General features: G+C 36.1%; 1 protein-coding gene across 2 annotated transcripts in view; it reads right to left on the bottom strand.

Moving 5' to 3' along the window:
• Vwa8 (von Willebrand factor A domain containing 8) overlaps positions 1–18,508 on the bottom strand; it is a 461,451-nt gene that overhangs the window by 374,171 nt on the left and 68,772 nt on the right. For both annotated transcript variants that reach the window (XR_007108713.1, XM_047552395.1), the window contains exons 5-9: positions 12,545–12,712; positions 6,720–6,884; positions 6,322–6,371; positions 5,434–5,542; positions 3,334–3,438 (exon numbers count right to left, since the gene is read on the bottom strand). Coding sequence is in view for 1 of the 2 variants with exons in the window: in XM_047552395.1 (XP_047408351.1) it covers positions 3,334–3,438; positions 5,434–5,542; positions 6,322–6,371; positions 6,720–6,884; positions 12,545–12,712 (597 nt within the window). In the remaining variant the exon portion in view is untranslated. The remainder of the gene's footprint in view (positions 1–3,333; positions 3,439–5,433; positions 5,543–6,321; positions 6,372–6,719; positions 6,885–12,544; positions 12,713–18,508) is intronic.

The following is an 18,508-nucleotide window of genomic DNA, read 5'->3' as shown; positions in this document are numbered from 1 at the left end:
TGTATATATCAGTATAACATTCCTACCAAAAGAAAATTCTTCATTAGGTTCAGACAAGTGAAATCTGTGCATTAACTAGCACTTTCAGGTAATTAAGGTGAGAGAAGATAGTCATACTTTTATCTAAGAAATGCCAATTCCTTTTCCATTTTTTAATTCTCTGCAATCAAATGTAAAATCATTTGTTTATAATATGTATCTTTCATTATGATGTTCCCCTTAATTATAAAGGTTAAAATTAAGGGCAAACAAAACACTAGCTATTTTCTTCAGAAAATTCAATCTATAAAAGTATTTCCCACATTATATAATTTGTACAAGTAGTTTTAAAAATTAGAGACCAGAAACACATCAAAGTGGTTTCTTTGTAAAGATAAAGACCTTTGTTCACAACTGACTTATCTAGACACTGAATATCTTTTCTCAGTTGTGTCACACGGTAACTTTGTATTGCTTCGTTTTATGAGTACTTTCCCTGAGACTCGCTTTCTTCCGAGTATGTCCCCTTATTCCCAAGGATCAGGCATTGTGCTGAGGGCACTGGGGAAGCTCATCTGGAATTGAGGAAGCCTTTGATTTTGAATACCAGATGCTCTGCTTCAGTGACCAGTGCCAATATAGCTCAGATGTTGATTGAATCAAAGATAAGTTCCAGTTCTCTTTTTCCCAGTCCCTAGAATAAACCTTAAAGTGAACTACATAGTCAGAAAATGGCAGTTTTCTGACTCCAGAACCCATGAGTTTCCCCACTTCCAAATAGTTCTTAATATCCTCTCCTCCATCTCCTTTTATTTTCTCTCTTTTCCTCTCTCTCAAACACACACAAACACACAGAGCAGACCTCTTCTTTCTCTTTCATCAGTGACTACTCCTTCACCACTTCTAGTCTCTGCTTTCTTCTACTTTCCTTTGCCTCCTTATTGACCATTATTAACTCCTTGCTTCCTTAGGCTTTTCTTTTAGGTTCTGTTCATAACTGTACTTCTCATTATCTATGGAAATAGTTTTCTATTATTTTGCTGTTATTATTATTAAACATCATTAATCAATGAAAACATTGTTTCTTCAGGTTCTGTGGCTAGCTGATCTATTGAAAAAGCTCACTGAAGCAACCAGAATCTCCTATGCTATTCTCCTGATTTCTAATTTCTATTACTAGACAAATACAGAGTGCTTCTCTACTTCCAAAGACTACATGTGGATTTGAGGATAAGGGAGAAACATACATCATCCCATGAGCTCAGGGGTGTCAAATCCTGGCCTCCAGAAAGTGAAGGTCCTGTATTCATAGCCACTACAGCTTAGTGTTAACATTCTATCTACTCCTTAGAAATCTGCAACTTTAGCCAGACTGTATTAGTAGAAACAAAAATTGTACACACACATAATTACTGATTTTTTTTCCCTGATCACTGGAGAACAAGCAGCAGATATGATGTCACATACTCTTAAACATTCTGGTTCATATTTCCTAGAAACAAGAACTCTGGTCAATCTAATTACCACATAAGCTTCCAGAACAGGAAATTAATTTAATACAATACCATCCAATTCACAGATCTTAAAAGTCTTACAAGGTGTACCAACAAAGTCACTTGTTCCTATCTGGTTCAAGATCCAGTGCAGGAACATTTAGTTCATAGCTCTTCAGTCTCCTTCAACCTGGATCACAGTCTGAACAGTTTTAAAGAACATAGGCCTTCACTGTGTACAAAGCCCTTCAACTTAGGACGAGGCCATACACACATCCTAAACTCTTAGTCGTAAGTCCCCAGGAATGATCTTCTTCAAAGCACATCATCAGGAGATATATCATGTCAATTTGTCCCACCCGGTCAAGCTCATGTTTACGGTCAAAATACCACTAGTAAATACACCTGTAATCCTAGTGGCTTGGAGGCTGAGGCAGGAGGATCTTAAGTTCAAAGCCAGTCTCAGCAACTTAGTGAGGCACTAAGCAACTTGTGAATAAAAATAAAAAGGGCTAGGGATGTGACAGTGGTGAAGCACCCCTGGGTTCAATTCCTGGTAACCAAAAATAAATAAATGAATAAAATTGGGGGAGTTGGGGCTGTGGCTCAATGGTAGAGTACTCACCTAGCATGTGTGAGGCACTGGATTTGATCCTCAGCACCACATAAAAATAAATAAATAAAATTAAGGTATTTGTTCATCTATGACTAAAAATATTTTTTTATTTTCATGTTTTATAGGGAATTACTTTGTACTATTCAGAAATTGTATTCATATCCTATTCCTCATAGAAGCTCCATCCACCAGCTTTGAATCCTTTGGTGACACCTTCCTAAATCAACTACCACTCTGATGAATGACAAATGGTTATTATTCTAATAATGTTATTCCTTCTTTATTTATTACTAAGCATTTCCATTAGACTTTTTTCTTCTCTTCCATATTTTTATAATTTGTTTATATCATAGAGATTATGGATTCCTATTTTATGAAGTGAGTTCTATAAATTTTTATCATTAATTATTTTTTAATGTTTTTGTAGTTGTAGATGAACAGCATACCTTTATTTTATTTTATTTTATTTTTTTGGGTGATGCGGCATAGAACCCAGTGCCTCACACATGCTTGGCAAGCACTCTGCCACTGAGCTACAGCCCCAGCCCCTCATCATTTATTTTTAATGCTCAAATTTTCAAGCTGTCTCCTCTGTCATTATGACATGTCAGCATCATTTGTTGAAAATTTCCTTATTCTCTGGCACACTAAGATGTTCAGTGCTCACCCTGTATGTTTCTTGACCCAGTCCTTGAGTCAGCCCTACTTCCAAGGAATTTTGATTTCTTTTAGTAATCAGTGCCTAGGTACATGGCATGATCATAGTTATTTTTAGGCTGCTGCAGGAAAGTTAGAAAATATGTGTAGGTATACACATACTATATTATTTATTTGTTAATATATATTTGAAACATGAATCCTATCTCTAATTCCAATTCAATACCTCTTTCAATACCTCAATTATCCCTTTCCTTGTTTATAAATCCCTTCTCCAATAGCTCTCATTATTTCAATATCCTCAACATAGTCACTCATTTGCTCAATCTTTATTTTCTCAGTGTAACAAATCCCTCCACACCAGTCCTTCTGTGCTTCTTTCCCCACTACTGCTTTCTTGTTGCTGGCATCTAATGCCTCCCATGCCTAGAAAATAAGACAAGGGATAGCAAAAGAAAGAAGAAAGGTGAGTAGAGAAAAATAGAAGAAATGCGAAAGGAGAAATGGGAAGACATAAAGGAAAGGGAAGGCAAAAGAAGGAAAAATGGGAATAGAAGGGAAAGGAAAGAAAGGGAAACAGATACTCACTTTTAAAACACCTTCAACAGCCATCTTCCCTTCATGTCCTAATAAAATAGTGTATGGATAAAGCCACTGGATTGCGTGTTTAATTGACATCATAGGAAAGGAATCCTATTTAGGAGCACAAATACATAAAAATAAGCAACATCTAAAATAATCATAGAAAATATATCTTAAATGTATGTGTGCAATTAAAATCGTTTTATAAAAATAACCAATAATTTTCTGTTTTTGTTTTTTTTTTTTTTGGGTGCTGGGGAATCGAACCCAGGGTCTTGTGCTTACAAGGCAAGCACTCTACTGACTGGGCTATCTCCCCAGCCCCCCAATAATTTTCTGGAAGTGAAAAAAGAAAATATTCTTTCCTCTTCTCTTCCTATTCCTATTCATTTCTATGTGAACTCATGCCTACCTTTCATCTATGTCTCCATGGCTCCTATGCTTCTATGTCTAATCCTGGTCTTCCTTGAGCTCTAGATATGAATCTTCAATTATCCATTACACATGATTACAGTATGTGCATTCAACACATCTGAAACTATACACATATGTATAACTTACTCATCCCAAAGCACATGTTCCTCCTTTATTCATAATCTTAGTTCATTTAATCTACATTGACCTAGCTTCATAGCTATAACTGCAAAGTAAAGAAAGTGTTCATTTTCTTCAAATCCTTCATCCCACACCAAACTGCATTCTCAATTCTGTTTACCCCATAAACAGTCTAATGATAGGGACCAACATGGAAATTTCAATATGGATTATCTATTAGATGGTATTATAGAATTAATGTTAATATGGTAGTGTGATAATGGTGTTCTCGTTATGCAGAAAAATGTTCTAATTCTTAGAAATTATATTATATACTTAAGCATTTAATAGAGTACTAGAATTTACTTTCAAATGGTTCAGGGACTAAAAATGAGGGTATACAAGCAAATGTGGCAATATGTTAGTAACTGGTGCTTCTAAGTGGAGCAATTATGAATGTTTGTTTGACTCTTTTCCAACTGTTTAAGATTTTACACTCTTTAAAGCACAATATTCTAGCAAAAACAATAAATAAAAAATGCAAAATTGGATAAACAGAAAAAATGCTGTTCTGGATATGTAGAACAATAAAAAAAGTATGCTTCCTATCTCAATAGAAATACTTCAAAAAGGCAATTAACATTTAAAAATAAGAGTTCTTTGCCTAAAGAAAGCAGTATTGCTACTACTTCAAATGTACTTCTTTGGCAGAGTTTCACTGAATGTTATAAAAGCATTCTAATCATCTTGGGCATCCAGGCTCTCCCCAACCTCTCTGATGCCAACACCAAGGGAGGTGTCTTCCTCTAACAAAAATATGATCACCTGACACTACCTATTTCATAATGTCTTACAGGCCACTTCTTCATCATAAACCCCAGGCAACTTCACTCCCCATGCAAAATACTTCATAATCAGGTTCACACATCTCTCTCAACAACACAGTTTATTTAGGGATACAACTTATTTTCACTCTCCTACCAGGCTCTTTTGTGACTGAAAAACCTAAGAATGTGTCCTCTGCCTAGAAGGTCTTTAACTGCCATGAACGTTCTTAAAGTGTAATGGACAATGGCTACGTTCTACCCAATTTCCCAGGTCTCCCATCCCACAGCCAGCTGATGCAGGTCTTTTTAAGACTACCCTTCGGGTCCTGGAGTCAGTTTTGCTCACAAGCTGAGAAAGATGGTAGTGCTTGGAAATGTGCATCCCCTAGGACAACAATTAACCAGTGACTGATGGGTGCTAGCATAAGAAAGCCCAGCTCTACTGCCCCAGGTCAGGTAACTCTGAGGCCTAACTCACTGCAGTCTATCTTTTATTTATTAAGGTTGAAGCCTTCCCTTCTGCCTTTGAACTTTACTGGGTTTGCATGTCTACTCCCTCCTTCTCCAAAGCTAGAAGTTCTTTAGTAACTCAGAATAGGTCCTTGAGCTCTGTATAGTTTACTGCATAACAAATCAACCACAGAATAAGATAAGGAAACCTGAAGTGATTAATCCCCAATGATTGACTTTAAAATTTCCTTTGCTACATTTGGATACACCAGTCATTAACTTGGTTTATACATACCAGGATTTGAACTGCAGCTGGTAAACTATCTAAAGGAAAATCTGGAAGTCCAAGAGTAGAAGATTCTTGGGAACAGAGAGTTGTGGCAAAAGACAAAAGCTGAGAAACTCTAGGGGGTGGGAAAAAATCATATTAAATTTTATTCCAATAGTTTTAAAATAGGTATGAGTATGTTAAATATCAAATAGTTGGGCCAATTTAATTAATCTAAAATGATCCCTACTATGAACCCAGGGCCTTGTGCTTGCAAGGCAAGCACTCTACCAACTGAGCTATCTCCCCAGCCCCTACCATTACTTCTTGGAAGAACCAGTGGCTCTGTATCCTAATGTTCCATTTAAAACTCAGAAGCTGATTAGTTAGATGTATTTACTAAAACCATCAGAATATGTGAGATTTTCACAAACTGATCTTATCTCCTACTTTTCTCAATCTCAAACCTAAAGTCTAGACAGCAGGAGAGTTTTACAGCCTTAAGAAAGCATAAACTCTCATATCTCATGCTTTTAGAAAAATCCCTTTTAATTCCTTAATTTCATTCTCTGTCTGGCAAAAGTCTACTCATTCTTTAGGACTCATTTCAAGTGTCAATACTTTTGTGAAGCCTTTACAAAGTCTCAACCACAAACAGACTCAGTATTTTAAAATTGTGGCATAAAACTACACTGGATTAAACTAAGCTACTTGTATCTCTTTCAGCTTTACTAGATCTTAATTAAGCTTCTTACCATCAATGATCTATCTTATTGATTCTATCACCAGCATGTACCAAACCTTGCAATACTAAAAAATCCTTGGAAGAATAGTCATTGAATAAATCTATCGATCAATGAACAGGCAAAACAAATTCAATGTAAAAGTGTCCAATATTTATAAAAGTACACTTACTTCTCTGCTGAAACATTGGCTCCAACTGAATATAATACATTAAGTTGATCCTAAAATGACATAGAAATATATCCAATTAATAAGAAATAAAACAGTTTAAATAGAGAAGTTCATAGACAAAATCAAACCTTTTAATTAGGGAGACCTAAGAAATTCACAGGAAAAATCATTTCTTGTTACATTCCATTTTATAAAACTCAATCTTTTAAAAATATTTCAAACAAATAATGCCACAAAAATTTTTCATCCTAGTTCCCAGAGATTTTTCCTTATGCCATATCTTTTTTCCTTTCCATTAACTGCTAAAGAAGTCTTTTAAGAACATTTTTACAGAATTGAATTTCTTGTTGTAAATAAAAACCTATTTTAAAAACTTAATCAACCTTGGTCATACTTACCTTGAAAGGCAGAAAATAAATATCTCTGGCTTGAAATCGAGAACGAAGAGGGGGGTCTAATGGATTCCCAGAGTATCTGGGTACTGGCAAGCCCAAGGCAATCACTCGGAAATTTTCACTAACTCGGACAATCTTCCAAGCATCCAACTCTGCTTTAGAATGCTCCTAAGAAAGGAAGAGATCAAAAATTACAGCATAAGTCAAATAGATTACAACTGCAAGAGCTGCCAGGCCAAGACACTTAGGCCCTGACTGTTAAGAGAACTGGATTTGAAAACACTCTCAAAATCATGCAGTCAAGGAAGGAAGTAAAGTGAAATAAGGATCATAATGCCAGGGAAGGCTTGCAACATGAAGACCAGTACTGGAAACAAAAGTCCTTCACCCACCAAGGAACCAAGAAAAGCTGAGTCAGATCTCCAAGTCTCACTCAGTAACACATAGGAAGAAAGTCAGAAGGGTAAGCGGAATACATAATGACCAAGAAGGACAGACAGACCATAAGCAGAGTGCAGATCACCCACAGACCTTAAATAGATAATCATGTTTACAGGAATATTTCTAGCAAAGCATACTGCTAATAATAACAAACATGTTTGAAAATTTACACAGTAAGCATTTTCCATGAAATTTTCTCATTTAACTTGCATCAGAATCCAGACACTTAATCTCCTCATTAACTGAATGAAAAACCTTAAGTTCAAAGGAGTTATATAACTTACCCAAGGTCCAATATGTGGAAGAACTAACAGAATGGAAACTGTATAGATTTTGGAGTCACAAATTCTGGTTCAACTACCTGCTACATGCCTGCTCTACCTCAATTACCAAGTTTATATTATTTTACCCTTGGAACCTCAGTCTTCTCATCTATAAAACAGAAATAATATCATCTACATTATTATTACTTCTATGAAAACTAAATGTGAGAATGTATGTGAATACAACTGGTCCATAGCAGGCATCTGTTACAAATCATTTCCTTCCTTGCTTCTCTTTCTTAATGGTTCTTCTTAATGGTTCTTAAGCAATAGGATTCATTGTTCTTACAACGTTTATTTAAATGTGCATATGCACATTATGAAAGAAAGGTTCAGAGTTTTCAGAAGATCTTCAGAGGGCAATGCCCACATTGACAGTATGAAAACTTCTCCCATGGTATTCAATGCCTTTCCTGGCAAGATTTGTATCAGATTCTCCCAGTCTCAGCAATTCTGACCTTCTAAGACTCTGTGTTTCAACTCATCTTACCAGTGTTACTTTCCAAACATGTAACTTCAGCAACACTGCTCCACTTGCAGTGAAACACCTTTTTCACTTTGTACAGAATAAAAACAAATATCATTCAAAGCTTAGCACACACCACAGCTTCATAAAAACTGACCCTTTTCTGGTCTTTTCCCCCATTAGAACCACTTTTCTACCCCTTCATTAAATATTTTACAAATGTCTATCTTTATACATTTGTACAGCTACTTCTTTTTTTAAGTAAATAGTTTATTTATTTTGCCCTCATTCCCCACCCACACCCCAAAACAACCATTTATGATACACAAGGTTGGTTGTAAGCCCATTTTTAGTGACTTTTCACCTGGGTTTTTGTTTTGTTTTGTTTTCTCGGTGCTGGGGCTGGAACATAGGGCCTCACACAAGCTAGATGATTGTGCAGTTACTTCTATGCAAGACTGCCTCAAGCTAATCCACCCTCGTAAGAGGACTTATTGCTTGTAGAACATAAAAATTCAAAAGTCTGTGGATAGATTGCATGAATTAATTTTTTAAATAATAAATGATTATTTCAATGATAATCAAAAGATCACAATTCATAAATTAACAGAGTAATACTATATTAGAAAACAAGACTCTAGATCCAGCCTCATCTGAGAAACCAAGAAGACATTCTCAAGAGAAACAAATACTTCTATTTTTCATTTACCTGAAAGGGATAATTAGAAAACAAATAAAGTTTATGCAGACTGATTATTTCTAAAATAACAAAATTCTATGACCATCACCTTTATGAAAACAATAAAATTTTTGAGTTATTAAAACTCAGTCTAGGGTTGGGATTGTGGCTCAGTGGTATGACACTCGCGTAAAATGTGTGAGACACTGGGTTTGATCCTTAGCACTACATAAAAATAAATAAATTAAATACAGGTATGTGACCATCTACAACTAAAATAAAATATTTTTTAAAAACCTCAGTCTATTGAGTCTAGTTAGAAATAAGCAGGACTTAAATTATGGTTAAGAAATTGCCTTAAGATGAAAGGGTTTCGTGAAGAGATCTTGCCTATATTCTCATGAGACAGATCTTATGAATACAGAATTAACATTTACCAATAAAAATTATGTATTTATACTAATATCTTCTTTGAGGGAAAAAATAGATCATTCTCTGTTAATTATAAGCATTCCTTATGTACTTGAACTCTTCTGACTCCCATGTCCCAATTTCTTATCCAAAGAAAAGGGTTCAATAACTTTGTGTAGAGCGCTACTCTAAGAATAAAGACTTATCAACCTTTTTGTTGTGAAGTGATGATTTTGCTTTCAAAAAATAAAATTGCACATTCTACTGGTATTTGTTTCTAAATCATGTCCTATAAAGGGTAAATATTATAATATTTAGGGGAAAACAGTTATTTTGATATTATAAAGTGTCTAAAAAGAAAGTGATCTGCATGATATCATCTACTTTTACAAACAAATAATAAAAAATGTCTTCATTTCAGTACATGAACTATAACAATATGAAGGAATAAAAATTTAACTTTTCTTATTGATTAAAATCCACATTATCCCCTTCTAGTTGTATGAGAATGAGATGATTTTAGATAGATCTAGATGAAAATTACTAAACTAAATGAGGAAAACACCATCAAGAAACTCCCACAGACAGGAAAGAAACACACTAGTACAAGGGTTGCAAGATGGGTTACAGAGAAACAGCTTTGGACAGCAGGGATCAGAAAAAGATGCTCCTGGCCCTGCCAGCTGTGGCCCATCAGTTCAATCAGATCCTTTGGTGTCAACATCTATTATTTAGTGCCTCATGTGTTTTGGACTTGTATTTGCACCCTGAGAGAAGGATCAAGAAATATAAGACAGAGGTCTTATTCTTGAGCAATGTGCTACAGAGTCGGGTAGTAAGATTAACACAGATGTATCTGCACAGAAGAGGTGTGAGAAAGCCTCCAAGTTCTAGAATACTGATGCAGGACATCAGTCACAGATGGCTGTGTTAGCATATAGAGCTTTAACATAGTACAGCTTGAGCTAAGTGAAGAAAGAATAAGCATCTTCTTGTTTTCTGTGACATTAAATGACACATCCAAAGCCTTTTGAAGAGTCCCATATCTTGTAGTTGTTTGCACAGCATTTAATTTTATTTACTTACTTATCCATTAAGCAAACAGTTAATGAACACCCACTAAATTGTTCAAGGAGTTTTAAAAAATAAATTTGGTGAAAAGAAATCCCTGCCCTTGCAAAACTTAGATTCTAGTAGAGGGAGACAGATAATTAACTACATACAGAGTAAGTAAAGAAGTTATATAGGATATTAGAAGATAACATGGGAAAACAAAACAGAGTAGGATAAGGGTGTATAGATGCAGAGGGCAAAATTGCAATTTTAAATAGGAGGGCAATAACATTTGACCAGACTTGACTGGCTTACAGGAGTAAGCCAAGTAAATGCCTGGGGAAAAGAAAATTCCAGTAAGAGGTAAGTACCTGTGAAATAGAATACCTACTTAGAAGATTTAAGGTAAACAGAATACTAGTAGCTGGAGTGAAGTAAAAGAGGTGGAGGACAGAAAGACATGAGGCAAGAGATATTAAGGGCCCAGATCATACAGAGCATTCAATTCCATTATGAAGACTTTGGATTTTACCCTGAGAACAACAGGAGGCCCTGGAGGTCAAGCACAGGAGTGACCCAATCTGATGCATGTTTTAAAGCAATCATTAGCTGCTGTGTGAGGGAACATAGATGGAATAGGGAGTCCAAGAGCCAAGCGTGAGATGCTGGTGGCTTGGACCATCAGGGTATCTTTTAAGTATATTATTCATTTTAGTCAATACCTATTGGGGTTTGAGCTTCATGAGGCTAAGAACTGGACTTTAGGGGCTAGGGTAGTAGCTCAGCGGTAGAGTGCTTCCCTCGCACAGGTGAGGCACTTTGGATCCTCAGCACTACATAAAAATAAATGAAGTAAAGGCATTGTGTCCATTTACAACTAAAAACTTATTTTCAAAAAATTAAAAAACCCTTCATCTTACAGAAGAAAAAATAGGTCCAAATTTTCAACATGTCGGCTTAGGATCAGACTTCCTTAACAGGACTCCCATAGCACAAGAAATAAAAGCAAGAATCAATAACGGGGATAGATTCAAACTAAAAAGCTTTCTCTCAGCAAAGGAAACTATCAGCAATGTGAAGAAAGAGCCTACAGAGTGGGAGAAAATCTTTGCCACTCATACTTCAGATAGAGCACTAATTTCTAGAATACAAAAAGAACTCAAAAAACTCTACACCAAGAATACAAATAATCCAATCAACAAATGGGCTAAGGAAATGAATAGACACTTCACAGAAGATCTACAAGCAATAACAAATATATGAAAAATGTTCAACTTTTCTAGTAATCAGAGAAATGCAAATCAAAACTACCCTAAGATTCCATCTCACCCCAATTGGAATGGTGATTATCAAGAGTACAAGCAACAACAGGTGTTGGAGAGGATGTGGGGAAAAGGTACACTCATACATTGCTGGTGGGGTTGCAAATTAGTGCAGCCACTCTGGAAAGCAATGTGGAGATGCCTTAGAAAACTTGGAATGGAACCACCATTTGACCCAGCTATACCACTCCTTGGCCTATACCCAAAGGACTTAAAATCAGCATACTACAGAGATGTAGTCACATCAATGTTCATAGCTGCACAATTCACAATAGCCAGATTGTGGAACCAACCTAGATGCCCTTCAATTGATGAATGGATAAAAAAACTGTGGTATATTTATACAATAGAATATTACTCAGCCATAAGGAATAATAAAATAATGGCATTTGCAGGCAAATGGATGAAATTGGAGAATATCATGCTAAGTGAGATAAGCCAATCTCAAAAAACCAAAGGACAAATGGTCTCACTGATAAGTGGATGATGACACATAATGGGAGGTGGGAGGGGGGCAAAAATGGAGGAAGAAGAGCTTACAGAGGGAAAAGAGGGGTTGGAGGGGTGGGGGGGAGGAAAAAATAACAGAATGAATCAAACACTATTACCCTATGTAAATGTATGATTACACAAATGGTATGCCTCTACTTCATGTACAAACAGAGAAACAAGATGTATCCCATTTGTTTACAATAAAAATAAATTTTAAAAAAAATTAAAAAAAAAAAAAAAGAACTAGACTTTATTCAGCTTGTTATCCCTGGTGTCATAGAGCATGAATTCAATTAGACTCTTTGGCCTCAAAGGTCATTGGGCACTGTCTAAAAGTCATTAGGATTTTAATAAATAGTTGTTGAGCAGAGAAAAGGGAGGGCAAAAGGAGAAAAATAGGTAAGAGAAAATAGTTATTAAAATGACAAAAAGGAAACAGAAATCTGAGAGGTCCTATGACATGGTTCTGCAAAAGTACAGCCTTACAAAACTGCAAGCACATTTGCCAAAGATAAGGGTCATCAGAATGAATGCTTGTCCTGGTTCCAACAGAACCGTGTTTCATATGACACTCCAACCACAGTTTATCCTACCCACAATTTGACAACAAAGACAAAGCAGGAGGGTTTTTATTCTCTTACTTGCAGAAGTTTGTCATAATGCTCGGCAGACATCAGGAAACGTCCATCTTCAAGTTGCATCTCCCTGTTTTCCAGTAAGTTGTTCAATACAGGCAGAACGTTCCTCTCCGCCTTTTCCAAGCCTTCCAAAATGAGAATTCTGCCTTCTGTGGCAGCACGAACTGCACACTATTTCCAAGAAACATAAGAGCAAAATGAGAATATTAAAGTTAGCAGAGGGCCTTGGCCTAATTTTACATGTACTGCAAACTAAACTTGCATTTCTTGTTATAGGGACAGGAAATCAGGAATGCTCGGTTCCAATCTTAATTTTTTTCTGCCATATGATCTTAAGCAAGTGATTTTACATATTTGGGCCTATTTATTCACTTGTAAAATAAAGAGATTGAAATAGATGATCTCTAGGGTTCCTTTCAGCATTAACATTTTAGATTATGTACCCAAAGGAATAGAAACTAAATGCTACCTATGAACCAGTAAGACAATTAAACAGGGAGCAAATTCCTTAATTAGAAGAGGCAAATGAAGATAGCAATCTGCCCTATCTTTTCTGCAAGCTTCTTGTGAAGATCAAATAAACTAGATGAGAAGGTTTGAAGATAATAAAGTTTATAAAAGAGTCATCCTCAAAATAATTCAGGTAGAACCTGATGCTTGATGCAGGTTTTACAGTAGCCTACAACATAATGACTTAGCCAGTACTGTAAGTATTCCAATAAATTTAAGAAAATTAGTAACAGAGAAAAGTGAGAAATAGAAAAGACCCCCCCCCAAATGGTGAGAGACAGGAAAACTATAATACCAATAAATTACTAAAGGTATACATATATTTTTAAATTTTCCTTTAACTGTCAGGTCCTGAACAAAGTAGAATAAAAACAAATAAAATAAGAAGTAAAACTTCTTCACAAAAAAAAAAAATCTCTGAAAATCAGCTTTAAAAAGGAAACCCTCAGTCTTGTTTCTTCTGCACATACAACAACAGACAAGAATAATGGTGCTGAATTTATATGACCACTCCTTCCTTAAAATGGTTTTTTCTCCAGCCTCATCACATTCATGCTCTTAGAAAAAGTTTCTTTTTCCATCTGTCCATTAAATGCATATGATGTTCAGAATTATATCCTTAACCCACAGCTCTTCTTACTCTGCAAGGTCCTTCCTCAGTAATGTGAATCACAGTTCCAAACATCACTGCTATGCTAATGATTTCCCAATCTCCAGAACCCAAGTTTCAGAACCATATGGTTCTATCACACAATGGCTCCATCCAGACCCCATAAGCTCTTCAGGGTCCCTATACAACACTGAATGTATCCTTCCCTCTTCCTGCAAATCTGCTTCTTTTCTACTTAAGATTGGAAGACCATTCACCCATGATAATACGCACGATTCCTATCATACCTCCTACATTCATCTACATGTTCTGACAATTTAACCTCCTTAATATTTCTTGAACTCATCCCTTTCTACCACTCCCCAAGCTCAGGTCCTCCTTAACTCTCAGATCTCCTCCATAGTAGTCCAAGCTCCTTAATTTGGCAGATAAGCCTATCACACTATGGGATCTCCAATGTCATTTCCTGACATTAGTTGTTTCACATGTGGTACTTTGGTGACAATGAAGTACATGTGATTTTTCCCACCCATGTACATACCATATTGCTTTACCACAAAATCTGTGTTTATTTAGAGTGACCCCTTTACTCAAAATTTAATTTTCCCTTTAGTAATTACAATCAACCCATAAAAGGAGCTAAACTTGTGAAAGGGAGAAACTTACTATTTGTTTTTCTTAAGCCGAGGAAATTTCTGGACTAGTAAAGCACTGATTTTTCAAGAATAGAGGAGAAAATAGGCACTGTTTAATCAACCTTGCATGCTGCTTCCTTTTAATAAACTGATGAATTTTACATAGGATAATAGGGCATAGTTTATTTCAGGTGTCTATGTGCTATCATGAAAGAATAAGATTTTATGAAACCATATTAGTCTAAAGGTAATCATCCCATTTTAAGAATAACACCCATTCATGGGTAATTCTTCAAATCTACCTTTACCCCATATATTTTAATTATTTTCTGTAGCTGTATAATTTTTTAAATACATAGACAGAAATGATTTAGAAGTTCCTAAGGAACACAGAAACAAAACCAGGAATCTCATTTTGCTAGCCATATAAAGGACAAAACCATAGAAATAGTTTTTGGGACATTAAAAAATCAAACTACAGGGGGTAGGGTTGTGGTTCAGTGGTAGAATGCTTGCCTAGCATGTGTGAGGCACTGGGTTTGATCCTCAGCACCACATAAAAATAAATGAGTAAAATATAGGTATTATGTTCATCTACAACTAAAAAAAATTTTTTAAAAATCAAAATACAAACTACTTTTTTAATAAAAACACATGTTTCAGGTAAGGTCTCAATTAAGCTTTCTTTAACAAGATTACGTACTCCAAGAAAGCACAGCTCAGAATTTTAAAAAAGAAACTAATTAGGTTATCATAACCTGTGGCGATATTTTAAAAAGCTAAAAATTTTTATCAATCTTTGTTATAAAATAGACTACATACTGTATATGACTTTTTAAAATTGCATAGGTTTTAAAACACATGTTCTCTGAGATACAATTAGAAACACCAATCAAAATTCAGTGCTTAGCCAACTGTGGGCCTGATATAACAAAGGCTGTATAACACAGAACAACAAACTGCAGCTCTGCTTTTATTCACCTCAGGTAGACTTTGGTCTACTATTCATTGAATCTTTTCAGAATAAGCCATGAAGTGGGATCAGAAACAGGAGCCAAATATACAAAGGTATTCTTTCATCTACTCTAATGGAGATGTTGTGACCACAAACTTGAGAAAGCAAATATGACTGAAAAAAGGTAATACTATCTAATGACCTCTTGAAAATCTGATTCATGTTGCTTGCACCTCTTCTCCAGAGTAAAACGCATACAGGTATATTTACAAAGTGGAGGTCTCAAGTTAAGGACATCTAGAGTTAAGGACTCAAGAAGAGAAAAAGAAAATACCCATTTGACAAACACCATAGAAATAACTGTGGCAAGCCAGAATCATCAATGAATGGTAAAATTAGTTCATAAAGGTATGATGAAAAGCAGATATCTTGTATAGTCTCAGAATGTCTCCCCAGGAAGACACTATAAATGACAAAGTGAAAAGTGATACAACACAACAGGAACCTGACAAACATTTTAATCAAGTGAATCAAAATTAATATCACATAATGTGATATATCAATTTCACGTACTAGACTTCTAATATGATGCCCTGAGATAAACATAGCACTTCTATAATATTCTCACTAAAACTGCATAATTTCAAATCATGAGGAAACATCAAACCCACACTGAGTGACATTCCACAAGATAATTCCCCATGAAGAGGAGAAGGAAGAACCCTACTGCAAAAACTAAGTTAGGGGCAATGTGAATGGTACAGGCTAGTGTTTGAATGATTCAAAGATATAGATATGTTCACATGATGAGGAGGTGTCGGGGTCTTAAGCCCCCTTGCTCTTCTCGGCCAGCAGCAAGGGAAGGGGACACTCCCCAACAAGGTCAGACCGGGATAGGTAGGGCCGACTGACTGCCGGCTCCCAGCCCTCCGGGCAGAGGACAATCAGAGGCATCAGGGAGACCAGTCACATCAGGAACTTGTTTATTGAGGAAATCGCACAGCTTTTATGTAGGGTGGGGGCTAGGTGGGAACCAATCAGCTTAAAGGTCAGCAAGGCAGGGGGGGTTCACACAGGCAAGAGTCCTATTGGACTATATGGCAAGCACGAGCTGATCACAATTGCGGAACTGTTGTTAACCAATCCCTGACGGTGGTCCGTATTGTCATGAACCTTTGAAACCACCTTTGAACCTTGATTTTGCTCACTCGCCAGGGAGTAAGGAGTCAGCCTGAGTTAGTTAACATGTCATTAGTCCCAACAGTCCCTCACATTTGCAGAGTACTTGTGGCTTTCAGATTACTCTCTCATGCACTATCTTTTGAACTTCTAACTATCCTGGGAACATATGGGAATGTGTTATCTCATTTTACAGATGAAGAGACTGAGGCTCAGAGAGGTTCAACAGTTGGCCCAAGGTCAATTAGCTTTGAGTTTTATTTATAAGAAAGAAAGGTAGGGAAGATTTATTGTTTTAATTTTTAAGATATTCTTAGTAACGATGAGGTAAGTTCTGTACTCATGGATCTTACTGCTGAAAGAGACCTAATAGATGGTTTGATCCAATATCAAGTAGCAACGTTCTTAGTTTTATTTCAGTCATTACCTGTTCTCTCTCTGTGCTCCTCTGTTGTCTCCTCCTCCCTGTTGGGACTAATGACATGTTAACTAGCAGGCTGACTCCTTACTTCCTGGTGGGTGAGCAAGATCAAGGCCTCAAAGGCGGTTTCAAAGGTTAATGACAATAAATAGGACCACTGTCAGGGATTGGTTAACAACAGTTCCGCAAACGTGATCAGCTCCTGCTTGCCATATAGTCCTATGGGACTCTCGCCTGTGTGAGCCCCCCGAAGCCTTGCTGACCATTAAGCTGATTGGTTCCCGCCTAGTCTTCACCCTATATAAAAGCTGTGTGACTTCCTCAATAAACGAGTTCCTGATGTGACTGGTCTCCCTGATACCTCTGATTGTCCTCCCCCCTGAGGGTGGTCAGTCGGCCCTACCTATCCCAGTCTGGCCTTGTTGGGTAGTGCTCCCTTCCCGCTGATCGAGAAGAGCAACGGTGCTAAAGACCCCAACAAAATTCTTAATTTTACATACAATTTTAGTCACAATGAGAATGGATGTTTTATAACCCAAATGGATCCAAAGATGAGAATATAAAAAGAATTACAAACTCATAAGAATGGTAAATTTTTAGGGTCAAAAAAGGGGAAAATGATAAGCAAAGGATCACCAAATAATTTTTAACTTTCTTCCCGATTTGCCCTTTGTTTGCATGGTTGGAGACCCAGGATATATGTAAATTAAAATTTTTAAATGTAGGCAGGAAAACTGGCCAAAAGGAGAAAACCTTAAGCAGATGTTCTTTGGTAACAAAATTTGAAACACTCAATTCATAGAACTAATACCATTTATTTACTACTTTAGTATCAACTTGCTTCCTAATTCTTCCTTATAATATAATCTATAAAATACACTAAATGCTTTAATTGGTACTGCCAAACTTTATTAATATAATCTGATTGCTTTTGCAGAGAAGAAAGTAAAATTTAAAAATAAGTAACTGACTAAAGCAAATACAAAATACATATGTATTCTACTATATCAAAATTATTATGCTACTCATAATGAATCTCAACATAACTGGAGAGAAAAAAATTGTTATTCCTGACAGAGGCCCAAGGAATTTACCCTCCCTGCACTAATGCCCCCTTCACCCTCTATTTGTTCAGCATTTAAGAGTGAAGGCTCAACAGGGAACCTTCCCTGTTCTCTCACATCCTAGCAGGATTCCTAAGTCTTCAAAGGATGAGAACCCTATGTTTTAGGCACAACGTTACAAAACTAGCTCACAGCAGGCTATTAACATTTATGGAATAAAAATGCAGCCACTCAGTTAAAAGATGTTGTTATGTAAGTTTAGAAAGAATTTTTATATGAAGGATGACAGTTATCTATGCCTACACTTGTTACAAGAACAGAATAAAATAAGCTCACGCATGAAAGACTTAGTCTAGATATTTTGAAATTTTTTCTATGTAGATTGCTCAGTAATTGTAGTAAAAGTTTTCTGAAATCTTAAAAGAAAGTAAAAGGAGCAATGCACACACATTTTTATGTGGAATAACTAGCTGTGATAGCTCCTCAAAATAGAAATTAGGCCAATTTTAAGGATACTTTTTGTTGTTCAAACCATAGAACTTCCAGAGACCTAATTTTCAAATAAAAAGCAGAAAAAAATACACCAAGATCTT

This window comes from Sciurus carolinensis, chromosome 5 (genome assembly GCF_902686445.1).
Source record: "Sciurus carolinensis chromosome 5, mSciCar1.2, whole genome shotgun sequence".
Classification (NCBI taxonomy): domain Eukaryota; kingdom Metazoa; phylum Chordata; class Mammalia; order Rodentia; family Sciuridae; genus Sciurus; species Sciurus carolinensis.
The sequence above is the reverse complement of the archived record's forward strand: the minus strand, read 5'-3'. Positions and strand labels throughout refer to the sequence as shown.